The sequence below is a fragment of the Salvelinus fontinalis genome, chromosome 28 (assembly GCF_029448725.1).
Source record: "Salvelinus fontinalis isolate EN_2023a chromosome 28, ASM2944872v1, whole genome shotgun sequence".
Taxonomy (NCBI): Eukaryota; Metazoa; Chordata; class Actinopteri; order Salmoniformes; family Salmonidae; genus Salvelinus; species Salvelinus fontinalis.
In genome coordinates, this window is record NC_074692.1 from 21,552,028 (window position 1) to 21,567,851 (window position 15,824).

Here is a 15,824-nt window from a genome sequence, read left to right on the forward strand (position 1 = left end):
TTTTTGCTGCGTGCCTCGATTCTTCATGAACATTTGCGAATCGTGCTTGGCTCACTGTTGTTAGCGCCTAACTGCATTCATTCAACCCAGAATTGATTCTCAGAAAAGCGGAACATGTGACAGAGAAAATAAGGAGGTAACGTTATATAAACACAGTGAAAGTGATACAGGTATGTTTGCTAGCTAGATACGTTCAAAAGTTCCAACTGCAACAGGTTCAAGTTAAATAAAGGTAGCCCTTTATAATCAGCAAAATATTCGTTTGTTTGCCTTCCTCTTCTGCAATAGATTCGTCTCGGCTATCTATGGCTAGCAAGCTAGCTAACTGAGCTAGCAGGGTCCAACATGACCTGCCTGTTGTTGTGAACCCCCTTTAGACTGTGCGTTTCTTCCTGTCAAGTAACGTTCAAGTTTGCTAGATAGCTACTAGTTAGCTAGCCAGCTGACTTAAGTAGCTAGCTGACGTTAGTGTTAGCAAACTTGCCAGCTAGCTACAGTTTCAGGGCCTCCTAACTTTATATAATAAAGGCAGCTAGCCTAACCAAGAGTGACAACAATTTACATGATTCTGCGTTAGTACCTAACATTAGCTACAATACACTAGTGAGTTAGTATATGTTATGATGGATTGGTGACCAAAACAGTTATGCCTGCTGTACCAAAAATTCCACCCGTAAAATGGTTCATTTTTTTAATCATATCTTTGTATTTTAGATTGGTCTTCGAAAACTCAATTTATCCTCCTCCCTTTGTTTTCCATTTGCACATCCACCATCCAGACTTCTGTTCAAACCTTCCACCTCACCTCAACCTGAGGCATCATGCATCATCCAAGCCCCATGAGCAGTGAGCTGGGCTTGTTGCCTGCCATGTACTCATTCCCTGGCCTTATCAACGTCACTGAAATCGGGATCAATATTGGCCCAGCAAATACCTGTCAACACCTGCCGGGAGTGTTGCCCCCAAACACGTGAGTAGAGGAGTCTAGTGATGAGAGCACTGCACTACACACACAGATGCAAGCATGTGCTTTACAGGAGATTTGCCAGAACCAGACTTGCTTACATTACATTTCACTTCCATTTCTTTATCTCTTATTGCTATTCCTTCAGGAGTTGGGAGAGACGATGTCTGAGAAAGCACAGGAGGAGAGCAGATGACGAGTAAGTTAAGAATGGAAAAAAATCAATAATATGAACATTTAGTGTTGTATTCTGAAGTGCATTTTAGTTTCAAATGACAAATGATTTGCTTCAAAACAATGCTTGTTCTCCAGAGGATGCAGTGCCAAAAAGAGGAGGCTGATGGAAGAGGCAGGATGCGATCCTTTGGATTACCTCAGCCCCAAAGTGTTTCATAACTGGCCACCAGGCAACAGCAGCCCTCTACCTGAATCGTCTAGCCAAGCACTCCCCCAGCCCTGTCTGGGGACTCAGGACCTAGGACTGCCCCTATCCGGGTCTTCCTCCACTCTGGCCTGTCCAGAAGCAGAAGGCTCCTGCATGGAGGTGGAGGCAGCACAGAGGAGACTGCAGGAGATTGAGGAGAGGTGAGTCATGAGACCATATGGGGGTGATGTGAGAGTCCAGACTACTGGCCATAAGTCATCATAATTAAAATGTGCATTATTACTGTGTATGATTTGTATCAGCGTTACCACCATTTATTTTTGCTGCATAAACACTGTCACACAGTGAAGTTAGTCTGTTTCTGTCAGGATCACCCTGGAGGATGATGACGATGATGAGGACCTGGATGTGGAGCCAGCACCCAGGCGGCCCATGCTGGTGATGTCTGACAGTCTGAGGGAGGGGCTTCAGCGTGGCATCAGTGACATCCTCCCCCACACTTTGGCCCAGTCTGTGTAAGTACCCTTTCCGTCTTATACGCTACCTTAGAGGAACCTTTAATTGAAGTACCTACCCATCTGTCATTGTAGCCAGTAGAGAATAATCGTTATAACTTTGGGAGGTGTCCACTATTTGTTTCTGTCAGTCTCGTCGACTCACCTGTTCCTCGTCTGTTACCGTAGGAGCCACTCCTGTATGGAGCTGGTAGTATGGCGCCCCCCAGAGGTTGCGCTGGCCCGGCGGCTGAAGGACTCCCTACAGAGGCAGAGGAAGCAGCAGATTACCAGCAGGCAACCCCCGAGCCCTAGTGCCCCTCTGAGTTCCCTCACCCCCACAAACACCCCAGGGGAGATATACTCCCCTCTGTATTGCAGCCCAGGGGCAGGGGCCCACAGCACTGGAGAGGAGGACATGGAGCTGTAGGGCCTGGGAGAACCAGCATCAGTTGTGCCGAGAACAGCTACAGCTCTCAGCCTTGGTTCACTTTGTTGACCTTCGAGAAGCCATGGAGAGGCAGAAATGACAGCATAGACAGATCCAAAAGCTTCATAGTGATATGCGTTCACATGCTATCAAGGTTATCAGAAGTTCCCAGTGGAAATTTTACTTGAACGACCCTCCATGTTGGAATTACAAGTGGGAAACTGAGAAAATGTTGTTACTCGAGATGTGATGTTTCAAAACTGACCGGTTACCTTTTCAAACAATCAATTTGACAAATACAACCTTATCAATATTGATCATCTCTAGTTTGACCCTATTGTCAATGTTAAGCAAACTTGATAACTTTATTATTAGAAATCTTAGCTAGCTAAAATCTTAGTGGTTGAAGAATTGTTAAGACTTCAAAGGGACTTGAACCCAATCATGTCGGACTCCCCAGTTTCCCATTTCTCACGAGCACGTGAAGCCACCATATTGAACGTCCGCTTTGGTTCAAGACCAGACTGTTGGGCAGCATGGCACGTGTATGCCACTTGGCCAAAAGAGGGCAAGCAACCCCTTTCTTTGCGTTACAATCAGATAATGCTGGATTTTAGTCTTTACTATGATCCAGGAAAATATGCAATGGGACAAATTGTAACAAGGACCACAAAGTCACAGTCATTTACAAAAGACACCTTTTAAAGCTGTAATATGTAACCTTTTGGGCGACCTGTCAAAATTTACATGGAAATGTGTGTTATGATCTGTCATTCTCATTGAAAGCAAGTCTAAAGGCGTCCTCATGCTTCCCAGCCAAAACAGTTAGGAAGAGTTTGCGCATATATTATGACATTTTTAAATGTTTTTGTTCGTTTTGGACTTCGGTAACGGTTGTTTCGGGCACGTTTTTTTCTTGAGGCAAGCCGAAGTCTGTAGACAAAGTCTACGCCCCTTCGTCGGTGATTGGTCAACAGTAAGGAATCTTCAATAGATTTTGTTGTGATTCAACAAGAGACGACATGTTTTGCACCAAATATCTTAGTTAGATGTAGAATTGCGCGACTAAGATCTCATTGGGAAAAACGTCAATAAATGACAGATTTCTTGAGTTATCTTAGATTAATTCTGACTATTTTGAGGAAGTGTATACGGGCTACGGTGTCTCAAAATAGACAAATGGTACTATTGCCGCTTTTGACCTGTTTTTCAAGCAAAGGTCTTAAGGGAGTATGCGAGCACACTCGTTCAGTTGGCCTAGCCGAGTTTGGCTAGGCACCAGCTGAACTGAAGCATGCTGATGCCTTAAGTGGTAGATCTGTTCTATGTGCACTATTTCTATGCTTCCCGTTCTTAAGATTTGTTTTTGTGTCTTACTTTCGGTTTTGCACACAGTTGAAAATACAATATTTTTGGTTATGGAAAATATATTTAACAGCGGTTTAGATGGTACAATGATTCTATACTATACTTGCTTGTTTTGTCACATAAACTGAAATTAGGCGAACTAATAGAATTTTCGCAACCAGGAAATGGCGGAGTGATTTCTGCATAGTGCACCTTTTAATGGAATGTCTCAGTTGAAACTTTAAGACCAGTGCCAGCACACACCAGGAGTTTCTGATATTTCTGAATGGTCTAGTACCTTCTGTTGTAATCCTAATGTAACAACTTGGCTAAGTGGTCTGCTTAGCAAACTTGGAGAAGTCTCTGTTTTGTTGTAGTTACATTAAATGCAAGCAAATATGACCTGTTTTACAGAGGACAAGGGTGTAAGACATTCAAAGGGAAGTAGAGGTATTGAGCTCAGATTGTCACTATGAACGTTTTATACTCAGCGTTTAGCTTGGGGTTATGTTTTTAAGAACAGTTACTTTTCAAAGCTGGTTTGGTCCTTTTTTTCGCATTCAAGAATAAAGTTTTCTGGAAGCATGTCAGCTGTCTTGAAACTGTTGTAATGCGTTGTAAGCTACAATATACCAGTTTGCTTTGGAGGAAAGATGGCTATGATGCTCTACCTACAATATTGTGAAAAATAATGCAATTCACCGTCATTGTACATTTTGATTGTATCCTTAATATGCACCTTAGACATTAGCCAATGTCTACATTGGGCATGATGATTACAATAGCTCTCTTGCAACATCGCAATCAACTGTTACAAGATGACTTGTAGCTTCAAAGGGTCCCTCTGATTGCAGCCTGATCCCGTGATCCTACCTCCTATAGAGACGTCTCCTGAATATGCAGACATGTCAGTCGATCAAACATTCACTCACTCCCCAGCCTTTAGACGAGCAGTTAAACTTAACTGCTTTAAAGCCGGAGGACCGTGAACTTAACAACCCATTTTGTTATTGTGACCTTTAGGCCATTTACCCCATTTAGGGTGTCATCCATTTTATGAGTACCATGAAATAATTTGACATTGGTGGTGTACTCCAGTAATTAATTTTACACCCACACACGTCATCTGGCAAAGCTTACGACCCTTAACTCTGGACTGTCCTGGTACGGGAGTGACTCCAAAACAGCAGTGCTGGGTTGGTATGATCTGATTGGTATATTCTTTCTGTGATTATTATCCAATTTTTTTTATTTTTTTATTTCACCTTTATTTAACCAGGTAGGCTATTTGAGAACAAGTTCTCATTTGCAACTGCGACCTCGCCAAGATAAAGCAAAGCAGTTCAACACATACAACAACACAGAGTTACACATGAAATAAACAAACATACAATCAATAATACAGTAGAAAAATCTATATACAGCATGTGCAAATGAGGTAGGATAAGATAGCTAAGGCAATAAATAGGCCATGGTGGCGAAGTAATTACAATATAGCAATTAAACACTGGAATGGTAGAATGTGCAGAAGATGAATGTGCAAGGAGAGATACTGGGGCGCAAAGGAGCAAGATAAAAAAATAAATACAGTATGGGGATGAGGTAGATTGGATGGGCTAGTTTACAGATGAGCTATGCATAGGTGCAGTGATCTGTGAGCTGCTCTGACAGCTGGTGCTTAAAGCTAGTGAGGGAGGTAAGAGTCTTTGGGGGTGACCAGTGAGATATACCTGCTGGAGCGTGTGCTGCGGATGGGTGCTGCTATGGTGACCAGTGAGCTGACATAAGGCGGTGCTTTACCTAGCAAAGACTTGTAGATGACCTGGAGCCAGTGGGTTTGGCGACGAGTATGAAGCGAGGGCCAGCCAACGAGAGCGTACAGGTCGCAGTGGTGGGTAGTATATGGGGCTTTGGTGACAAAACGGATGGCACTGTGATAGACTGCATCCAATTTGTTGAGTAGAGTGTTGGAGGCTATTTTGTAAATGACATCGCCGAAGTTAAGGATCGGTAGGATGGTCAGTTTTACGAGGGTATGTTTGGCAGCATGAGTGGAGGATGCTTTGTTGCGAAATAGGAAGCCGATTCTAGATTTAATTTTGGATTGGAGATGTTTGATGTGAGTCTGGAAGGAGAGTTTACAGTCTAACCAGACACCTAGGTATTTGTAGTTGTCCACATATTCTAAGTCAGAACCGTCCAGAGTAGTGATGCTGGATGAGCAGGCAGGTGCGGACAGCGATCGGTTGAAGAGCATGCATTTAGTTATACTTGCATTTAAGAGCAGTTGGAGGCCACGGAAGGAGAGTTGTATGGCATTGAAGCTCATCTGGAGGTTATTTGACACAGTGTCCAAAGAAGGGCCAGAAGTATACAGAATGGTATGATAACATTGTAGAACCTACTGAACAGAGCTGCTCTACAGGGAGTTGAGATGTTTTCTAAGGAGAATGGGATGACTAGTGCGAGGGCAATTTCTATTAAACCTTACTAATGCTTGTGTACTAAAATATAATTATTTAGGTCTAGGCATTGGGCTTGGGATTGTTAAAGAAACCAACTCATATAAAGATAGAAAGGTGTGTGTGCACATTAATAAGAGGCCTGTTCTAACTGTTTGTGTGTGTGTGTGTGTGTGTGTGTGTGTGTGTGTGTGTGTGTGTGTGTGTGTGTGTGTGTGTGTGTGTGTGTGTGTGTGTGTGTGTGTGTGTGTGTGTGTGTGTGTGTGTGTGTGTGTGTGTGTGTGTGTGTGTGTGTGTGTGTGTGTGTGTGTGTGTGTAGAATGACCCCATGTCGTCTGGGCACTCAGCCAAGAATATGACAGAAACTGACTGGTACTTCTTAAGTTAATTGGAGACAGAGTAAAGGTTATATGCTGCACACCAGTAACAGAGCAAGTGTTCTGTTTGGAACCGTTGAGCTTCTGTTAGAGGAAGTATGTCTGGAGTGACTTCCTGTCATTCTGGCGCTTATTGTCCTCACTCAGTTGCGACAGACTGAGGCAACCTTTTCCCCCAGTTGTCTCCCCCACACACACATACACAGGGTCATGTGTTTTGCAGATGCTTGCATGGGGTAGCTTGACTATATAAATGATCCTGTGCTCTGTGTACAGGGAGGCTCTCACTCCATCTCACCTGTGGGGGTGGGGCGACCAGCCTCATTATTATAATACGTTTTTAATCAAAGTAATACCTTGATTGATTATTGATTTTGCCTCTCATTATTAGTTAAAGGTAGAATTTCCACCACACGAGTTAATGAGTTAGAGTCAAGGCTTAGTCTCTAGACATGCTGTCTCAATGGTAAAGTCAGTTACCTTCCCTTTAACAACTTTGTTTTGCACCTGCGTAGTGGAAATAGTGAAAATGCTGAACACAACAGAACACTTGCCAAAATCTGTTAATGATATAACCAAAGCCTGCACACCTTCATCAGAAAAATGGGCCAAAAGTAAAGTGAGTACTTCAATAGTCCTTTAAAAGTCCACTCTGTGTACATAATGTGGGATTTGATGGTACAAACCTCTCCAGTTTGGCTGTCAGCTCCTCCTCAAACTTACATGCCAAGCAAGCCGTGGTCTGTTCTTTCTACCGTCCCATGCTCCTCTGCACCAGGCGCAGTTCCTGGTCTTTGGCCTGCAGCTGCCTGCGCAGGGAAGCAGCCTCACCACCTGCCTCATCTCCACCCTCCCGCACCTGGGCCCGCTGCAGACTACTCAGCTCCTCAATTTGCTCCTGTAGCATCAACATATGACGTGGACAGTGTGTGTGTTTGTGTGCGTGAGTGTGTGTGCGTGCGTGAGTGTGTGTCTGTCACAAAGATAGTCAGATCTATACCTGAATGAGTCTCTCCTTCAGTGAGTCCAAGGCCTGCTCTTTCTTCATCCCCATTGGTTCTCTCTAAATACGTAACTCCCGCTCCTAAAGCACACAAATGTGATTCTTAACAGTGTGTGTAACGCAACAAGAATGTAAGCATGTTTGTATGGGCTGTATATCGGTGTGTTTTTGTGTGTATTTAAGTGAGTGTGTCTTCCTGAACACACCTTGTCCCGGCTCAGCTGCTGAGTGCTGCGTCTCTGTGAGTCAAGCTCCTGCTGTGGTCGACTGATTGCCTGCTGAAACGGCTCTCTGAGGGCCTACAGGGTTTGGAATGCCTGGGCCACCGTAGGACTGCAGCACAGCACCAATATAGAGCACAATAACAAAATATTAGAATACACAGTGCTATATACAAATTCATATGCTGATCAAGAATAGTGTGAGAGGGTCATGCTCCCTCTGCTGTTTTCTGAAGTCCACAATCAGCTCTTTTGCTTTGTTGACGTTGAGTGAGAGGTTGTTTTCCTGACACCACTCACCCAGGGCACCCACCTCCTCCCTGTAAGCTGTCTTGTCATTGTTGGTAATCGAGCCTACTACTGATGAGTCGTCTGCAAACTTGATGATTGTGTTGGAAGCGTGCATGGTCATGCAGTCATGGGGGAACAGGGAGTACAGGAGGGGGCTGAGCATGCACCCTTGTGAGGCCCCTGTGTTGAGGATCAGCGAAGTGGAGGTGTTGTTTCCTACCTTTATCACCTGGGGGCGGACCGTCAGGAAGTCCAGGACCCAGTTGCACAGGGCGGAGTTCAGACCCAAGGCCCCAAGCATAATGATGAGCTAGGAGGGTACTATAGTGTTGAGTGCTGAGCTATAGTCAATGAACAGCATTCTTACATAGGTATTCCTCTTGTCCAGATGGGATAGGGAAGTGTGCAGTGTGATGGCAATTGCATCGTCTGGATCTATTGGGGCGGTAAGCAAATTGAAGTGGGTCTAGGGTGTCAGGTAAGGTGGAGGTGATATGATCCTTAACTATCCTCTTAAAGTACTTCATGATGACAGAAGTAAGTGCTATGGTCATTTAGTTCAGTTACCTTTGCTTTCTTGGGTACAAGAACAATGTTGGACAACTTGAAGCAAGTGTGGACAGCAGACTGGGATAGGGAGAGATTGAATATGTCCATAAACTCTTCAGCCAGCTCTGCGCATGCTTTGAGGATGTGGCTAGGGATGCCGTCTGGGCCAGCAGCCTTGCAAGGGTTAACACGATTAAATGTCTTATTCACGTCGGCAATGGAGAACGAGAGCCCACAGTCCTTGGTAGCGGGCTGCGTCGGTGGCACTGTGTTATCCTCAAAGCGGGCGAAGAAGGTGTTTAGCTTGTCCAGAAGCAAGACGTCGGTGTCTGCGACGTGGCTGGTTTTCCCGTTGTAATCCGTGATTGTCTGTAGACCCTGCCTCATACATCTCGTGTCTGAACAGTTGAATTGCGACTCCACTTTGTCTCTGTACTGACATTTTGCCTGTTTGATTGTCTTACGGAGGGAATAACTACACTGTATTCGGCCATATTCCCAGTCACCTTGCCACGGTTAAATGTGGTGGTTCGTGCTTTCAGTTTTGCCTGAATGCTGACATCTATCCACTGTTTTGGGTAGGTTTTTATAGTCACAGTGGGTACAACATCTCCTATACACTTCCTGATGAACTCAGTCACCGTATCTGTGTATTCGTCAATCTTATTTTCAGAGGCTACCCAGAATATATCACAGTCCGTGTGATCAAAACAATCTTGAAGCATGGATTCCGATTGGTCAGACCAGCATTGAATAGACCTTAGCATGGGTACTTCCTGTTTGAGTGTCTTCCTATAGGAAGAGAGGAGCAAAATGGAGTCGTGATCAGATTTGCCGGGGGGCCTTGTAGGCATTTCGAAAAGTTGAGTAGCAGTGGTCCAATGTTTTTCCAAAGCGAGTACTACAGTCATTGTGTTGGTAGAACTTCAGTAGCGTTTTCCTCAAATTTGCTTTGTTAAAATCCCCAGTTACAATAAAAAGCTGCCTCAGGATATGTGGTTTCCAGTTTGCATAAAGCCCAGTGTAGTTCTTTGAGGGCCGTCGTGGTATCAGCTTGAGGGGGAATATACACGGCTGTGACTACACCGAAGAGAATTCTCTTGGGAGGTAAAAAGGTCAGTATTCTAGGTCGGGTGAACAAAAGGACTTGAGTTTCTGAATGTTATTACAATCACACCATGAGTAGTTAATAATGAAACATCCCTGCTTTTCGTCTTCCCGGAGAGTTCTTTATTCCTTGTCTGCACGATGTACTGAGAACCCAGTTAGTTGTATGGACGGGTACAGTATATCCCGAGAGAGCCATGTTTCCGTGAAACTGAGTATGTTACAATCCCTGATGTCTCTCAGGAAAGAGATCCTCACCCTGCGCTCGTCTACTTTATTATCCAGAGACAACATTAGCGAGTAATATACTCGGAAGCGGTGGATGTTATGCATGCCTCCTGAGTCAGACAAGAAGTCCACTCCGAATACCTCTTCTCTGCCGGTGGTGATTTGAAGCAGCCTCTGGAATAAGTTCAATTGCCCTGGGGGTTGCGAACAAAGGATCCAATTTGGGAAAGTTGTATTCCTGGTCGTAATGCTGGTGAGTTACCACTGCTCTGATATCCAAAAGTTATTTCCGTCTGTATGTAACAACACCAAAACAATTCTGGGCTAATAATGTAAGAAATAACACACACAACAACAAAAAATACTGCAAAGTTGCTTAGTAGCTAGAAGCAGAGCTGCCATGTCTGTCAGCGCCATCTTACTTCATACAATGTACATTATATGTTGTCATGTATGTAGTGATCTCTAGATGCTAGTTCAGGAGGTTGTAGGCCTGTCATCATCTGTTCCATGTGCCTGTGCAGTCTCTGTAGCTTAGCTTGGTGCTCCTCTCTCAAGGACCTACTCATTGCAGTCAGAGCAGACACCTGCTCCCTCTGCTGCACACGGCACTCACTCTCCAGGTCCTGCACACTCTGACAGAGCAGGGAGAGAGGAATGACATACTGTATCTATTCTTCACCCGTTTCCTATAGTTCATAATTAAGTTAAATCTGATGGTTTGTTGGTGACCAGTGATCTTGGTTCTGCTTACTGTAGTTCCACCACTTTGTTTTGAAGAGCCAGGGCTTTCCCCTTCTCTCTCACTCTCTCCAGAGCATCCCGGCCTTGCTCCTCCAGTATCCCACACTGCACCTGTAAAGCCTCTTCTTTCTCTACCTCTATGGTGCTGTGTATCTATGGTGCTGTGTAAGGTAGAAAACAGATACGGTGTTATCCAATTTGTTTAAGTTTTAGAATACATTTCATCTGACATAGAATAGGAGACACAGGGAGTAGAAATGTATACCAACTGCTGATCCTCAGCATACAGCTCCTCCTCTCGCATTGCCATAACCCCCTTCTGGTCATTAAGATTCTCCCTCAGCTTCCTTCCTTCCCTCCTCCTCCGTTATCTGCAAAGGAAACTGTGAGACTGACCCGGGACTCTCTGTTTCAGAGGTTGGGTTAAAGACACATTTCATCTGTACAACTGACTAGGTATCCCCCTTTCCTTTTCCCCTTTACTTTTAGAGGACAGGACATCCTGAGATACTGACCTGGATGCAGCTCTGTGTGGACTCAATCTGCTGTGTGTGAGAGATGGCTTGTTTTCTGAAAGCAACTGTTTTCTTTTCCTCAGCTTGCCTATGAGCCTGGACACACACCAGCAAGAAAAACATCAGTGTTTGAATCTGGTAGAACACACAAAGGAAATACGGGGATCTTTGCGAATTTTCAATAAACCCAGTTGCCGGAGCCTCTCACCTGCTGGATGTGTTCCTCGTGAGTTAGGGAAAGGGGGATATCTAGTAAGTTGTACCACTGAATGCATTCCACATTTAACCCAAACCCTATGAATCAGAGAGATGCGGGGGGGCTGCCATAATCGACATCCACGTCTTCGGCACCCGGGAAACAGTGGGTTATCTGCCTTGCTCAGGGGCAGAACGACTGATTTTTTTCCCTTGTCAGCTCGGGGATTCAATCCAGCAACTTTCGGTTACTGGCCCAATGCTCTAACCACTAGGCTACCTAAAGCAAACTCTTCCTTCAACTTCTTCAGCTCTCGATGCTAAAGGAGACAAACAAAACCACCCCTTACATATTGCACACACACATTTAACTACATAAGCTCTCACACTATCATGCACACAGTGAGTTAGACACATTTATAGGCACAGTTAAACAGACTCATCCATAGACACTGTGTTCTAGAGGCTACCCAGCCCACCAACCATCTGTGTGAGTGCCTGCTCCTGGGTGTCTCTCAGGAAGATGCTGTGCTGCTCCCTTAGGTTGTGGAACTCCCCCTGCAGCCCATCTGACTTCAAGGCACTCCTCTCGTCCTGGAAAGCCAACAGCTGTAGCTCCTTCTGGGCTGCTATCCTCTCCAGAGACCCCACACTGCTCTCATTCACCCACAGCTCTTTCTTCAGCTCACACACATGCACCTCCACTGCCTGAGAGACAGAGTGAGATTTTGAAACAAATATTGAGGTGTGGTGAAAGCCTAGGTAGATGGTACCTCTTCATGCTCCTGTTTCTGCCTGTGTTTCTCCTTCAGACCTTCAAACCTGTCCCTCAGTGACCTCTCCCCTCAGTCACAGACTGGAGCAACTCACAAGCCTCGTCCAACTTCTGCTACATACACACATAAGCAAACAGATGGAGAAACAATTTCAAATCACTTTAAATTATGTTCTGAGCACCAGTCTAACACTGTACTTCTTGCATCGAGTCCAGCTTGAGTGTAGAGTGCTGCTGCTCAGAAAACAGCTCTGTTTTGGCACTGTCCAGCTGTCTGTCCAACTCCACTCTCTCAAGGACAGACATACTGACACTGGTCACTCTCTGAGACTGTGGGGGGTGTCACGTTCCTGACCTGTTTTCTGTTATTTTTGTATGTGTTTAGTTGGTCAGTTGGGGTGGGCATTCTATTGTCATGACGTTGGGTTGGGGGTAGGTTTATGACAGTCATAAATACCTCTTTCCCCCTTTTTCTCTCTCCCTACTATAACTGATGTGACATAAGGAAACCCATGGGTTAACATAGAGATTCTGGGTAACATCAGAAGTTGGGGGAAATTAACTATATTCTGGTAATTCGACCAACTGAACATATGCGGTGGTACTTAAGGTATATTATGTCAGTTCGGTTGCCCTCTGACACATTCTCATCAAGGATTGAATGACATAAACTCTACTGTGCAAAGTCTAAATGTCAGAGATATCGGATTCACATGGAATTGTTGTTTAATTCAAATGTTTGAATATGACATTATTTGTGAAGAGATTAAATGTAATTTTAGCTTCCAAATGAGAGATCTGTGCTTTCATAAGTTTCTCTGCTCACAGTGGTCCGCCCCTGTGAAGAGGTAGTCACTACAAGACAACTAGTAAAATGCTCTAATCATGTATTCCTGTAGGATAAATCGGTAGGACAACTGGACCCCTTGAGTACCAGTACCAATACCACAGTCAGTCCAGCAACACTCAGTAGGAGGATTAGTAACCTCACAAGTTAAATTGCTATTGATAATAGCAACATAGGAGTCACTCAGAGTGCAGCGCGGGGAAGGGAATCTCCATTGCACTCTTCCAATGGTTACACACGGCACTAATAAATAGAACCCTCCGTTCAGGAGAAAAGTTATTAGAAGTCAGGAACCACGATCACACCACGTACGACTGGTCTAATACTTACAGTACTTCCGTCATGAGGTTAGCTCCTCCGTGGATAACATAGCTATGAAGTATATTTCTTCATACCTACTGCCACTACAATAGTGGAAGACAGTGACTGGTAGTAAAACCACTACAGACTCCCTCGACACCAATTCTGACTGACCTCCAGGCATTGACCTGAAAATTACCTGACTACGTCAGACTCATTCTGAACAAGTTGTAATCTGCCAGAATACTTGGTTTCCTTCCCTTGGCATGTGTGCTTGCATAAGCATAAACGCACATGTACAACGGAACATCCAATTAGGATTTATGCTAGGATCACTTAAGGGTCCGAGCAAAATACCAGCCTTAGTAAAGTTGAACATTTATTTTGAGGCCTTTAACTCTACAGCTACAGCACTCACCAGTTTTCTTCTCAGAAGTCCATAGGTCATCCCTGTAGACTGCCCAAAACTAGTGCCTTACAGCTGTAGACGCATCATATAGTTATCAACTTAGGATAGTACCCTAACCAACACCCCGCAAATTAGAAGAGCCCTAGATATGACATTAGACAATGCCATGATAGGGTCATTTTGCCAAGTTATTTTGCCAATAACTATATTTTGTTTTGTTTATGCTTTCATTTATTTTGTTTCATTTTCTTCGGCATGTAGAAAGTGATAGCCATAAACAACTTCCCCATACAACCATCAGTTAGTGCCACAACGCCGCTCATTTGGGAGGAAATGTAATGATATATTTCATGAATGTGTGTGCGTTGTTAACATCTGCCTAAGTTACTGCCCAGATCTTCCAGTCTGGACGACCAGACTACGGGTCCGGAACGGCGATCCCAATCCGGACCTCCACTGCCCAGCCATGGAGCAGACTTCTTCATTTGCAGACACCCTACCCGGGTCAACCACACCAGAGGGGGGACTGCCACAGCGATCACCAACTGGACATCTGCTGTCCAGCCATAAAGCAGACTTCTTCATTTGCAGACACCCTACCCGGGTCGACCACACCAGAGGGGGGACTGCCACAGCGATCACCAACTGGACATCTGCTGTCCAGCCATGGAGCAGACTTCTTAATTCGCAGAAACCCTACCAGGGTCGACCACCAGATGGGGACCACAACGATGGTCCACAAACCAGGACAACCCACAGTCATTTGTATGTTGGTTTGCAACATGCAGGTTAATCGCAAGATTGAACCCAACATGGGGGGACTGTCATGACGTTGGGTTGGGGGTAGGTTTATGACAGTCATAAATACCTCTTTCCCCCTTTTTCTCTCTCCCTACTATAACTGATGTGACATAAGGAAACCCATGGGTTAACATAGAGATTCTGGGTAACATCAGAAGTTGGGGGAAATGAACTATATTCTGATAATTCGACCAACTGAACATATGCGGTGGTACTTAAGGTATATTATGTCAGTTCGGTTGCCCTCTGACACATTCTCATCAAGGATTGAATGACATAAACTCTACTGTGCAAAGTCTAAATGTCAGAGATATCGGATTCACATGGAATTGTTGTTTAATTCAAATGTTTGAATATGACATTATTTGTGAAGAGATTAAATGTAATTTTAGCTTCCAAATGAGAGATCTGTGCTTTCATAAGTTTCTCTGCTCACAGTGGTCCGCCCCTGTGAAGAGACCTGGGTAATAGACTTTTCAGACAGACCCCTCTCCCTCCACTATATAAAGCCAGAGACAAGAAAATAACTTCCTGTTCCGGGTACTCTAGGATGACAATCCAGGGTCAGAATGGTTCAGATAATCACTATAGATGAAGCCAACATCCGCATGGACTTTGATTGTGAATGGTATGAACTTTGAACTCGTATTCACTACAGAAGTGATATCTCCTAGCCTTGGAGTTAGCAACAGCTAAACGCAGGTTCGGAAGGACAGTCCAAGTATCCCGTCTAATACACACGTGTTCCCGTAACTACCAGAGACCATCTCCAAAGGACAGAGGACTCGGGTTGGCGATACGGCCTTCCATCTACCACCAACCTACTGAAGCGCAGCTCAGAGTAAATATGTATTGCATTTTCTTCTTCAAATGGGCGGTAATTTAGAATGCATAAGATAAGATTTACGATAGCACAGCTCTCCCATGCTCAAGTCTCCCGCGCTTTCACTAAGACTCAGCCCCTTTTCTTTGTGTAACAAGCTGCCATATCTACTCCGCCCGCTAGGGACATTTTCTGTATGACGTAATTTGGGATCAAGTTATGATTTAATTGTATATGTGTGATTCTGTGTGATTAGTTAGGTATTTAGTAAATAAATAATTAAACCCAATTTTGTATTGCTGATTCAACTTCTTAGCCAGGATTCTTGCAGATAATCAAGGACTTACAACTTTCAGATGAGACTGAATATAATGACGATAAATGTGACTGCTATTTAGTAAAATATTACTAAATCTTTAAGAGTTTATTCGAAAGATAACAGCTCTATAAATATTCTTTTGTGGTGTCCCTCTCTAGTTAATTAATATTTACATGATTAGTTCAATCAGGTAATATTAATTACGGAGAAATTATTTTATAGAATAGCATGTCATAGC

General features: G+C 44.3%; 1 protein-coding gene across 2 annotated transcripts; it reads left to right on the forward strand.

Annotated features, from left to right (window-relative positions):
- Positions 1 to 18: 18 nt before the first annotated feature.
- LOC129826379 (coiled-coil domain-containing protein 117-like) lies at positions 19 to 4,207 on the forward strand. 2 transcript variants are annotated; one of them, XM_055887052.1, is made up of 6 exons: positions 19 to 170; positions 780 to 970; positions 1,113 to 1,163; positions 1,277 to 1,549; positions 1,718 to 1,864; positions 2,033 to 4,207. In XM_055887052.1, exons 2-6 carry the CDS (start codon positions 822 to 824, stop codon positions 2,271 to 2,273), a joined length of 861 nt encoding a protein of 286 aa, XP_055743027.1. In that variant the 5' UTR covers positions 19 to 170; positions 780 to 821; the 3' UTR covers positions 2,274 to 4,207. The 2 variants fall into 2 exon arrangements, with proteins under 2 accessions (XP_055743027.1, XP_055743028.1); XM_055887053.1 differs by having other exon boundaries at positions 19 to 136.
- The last annotated feature ends 11,617 nt before the right edge of the window (positions 4,208 to 15,824 follow it).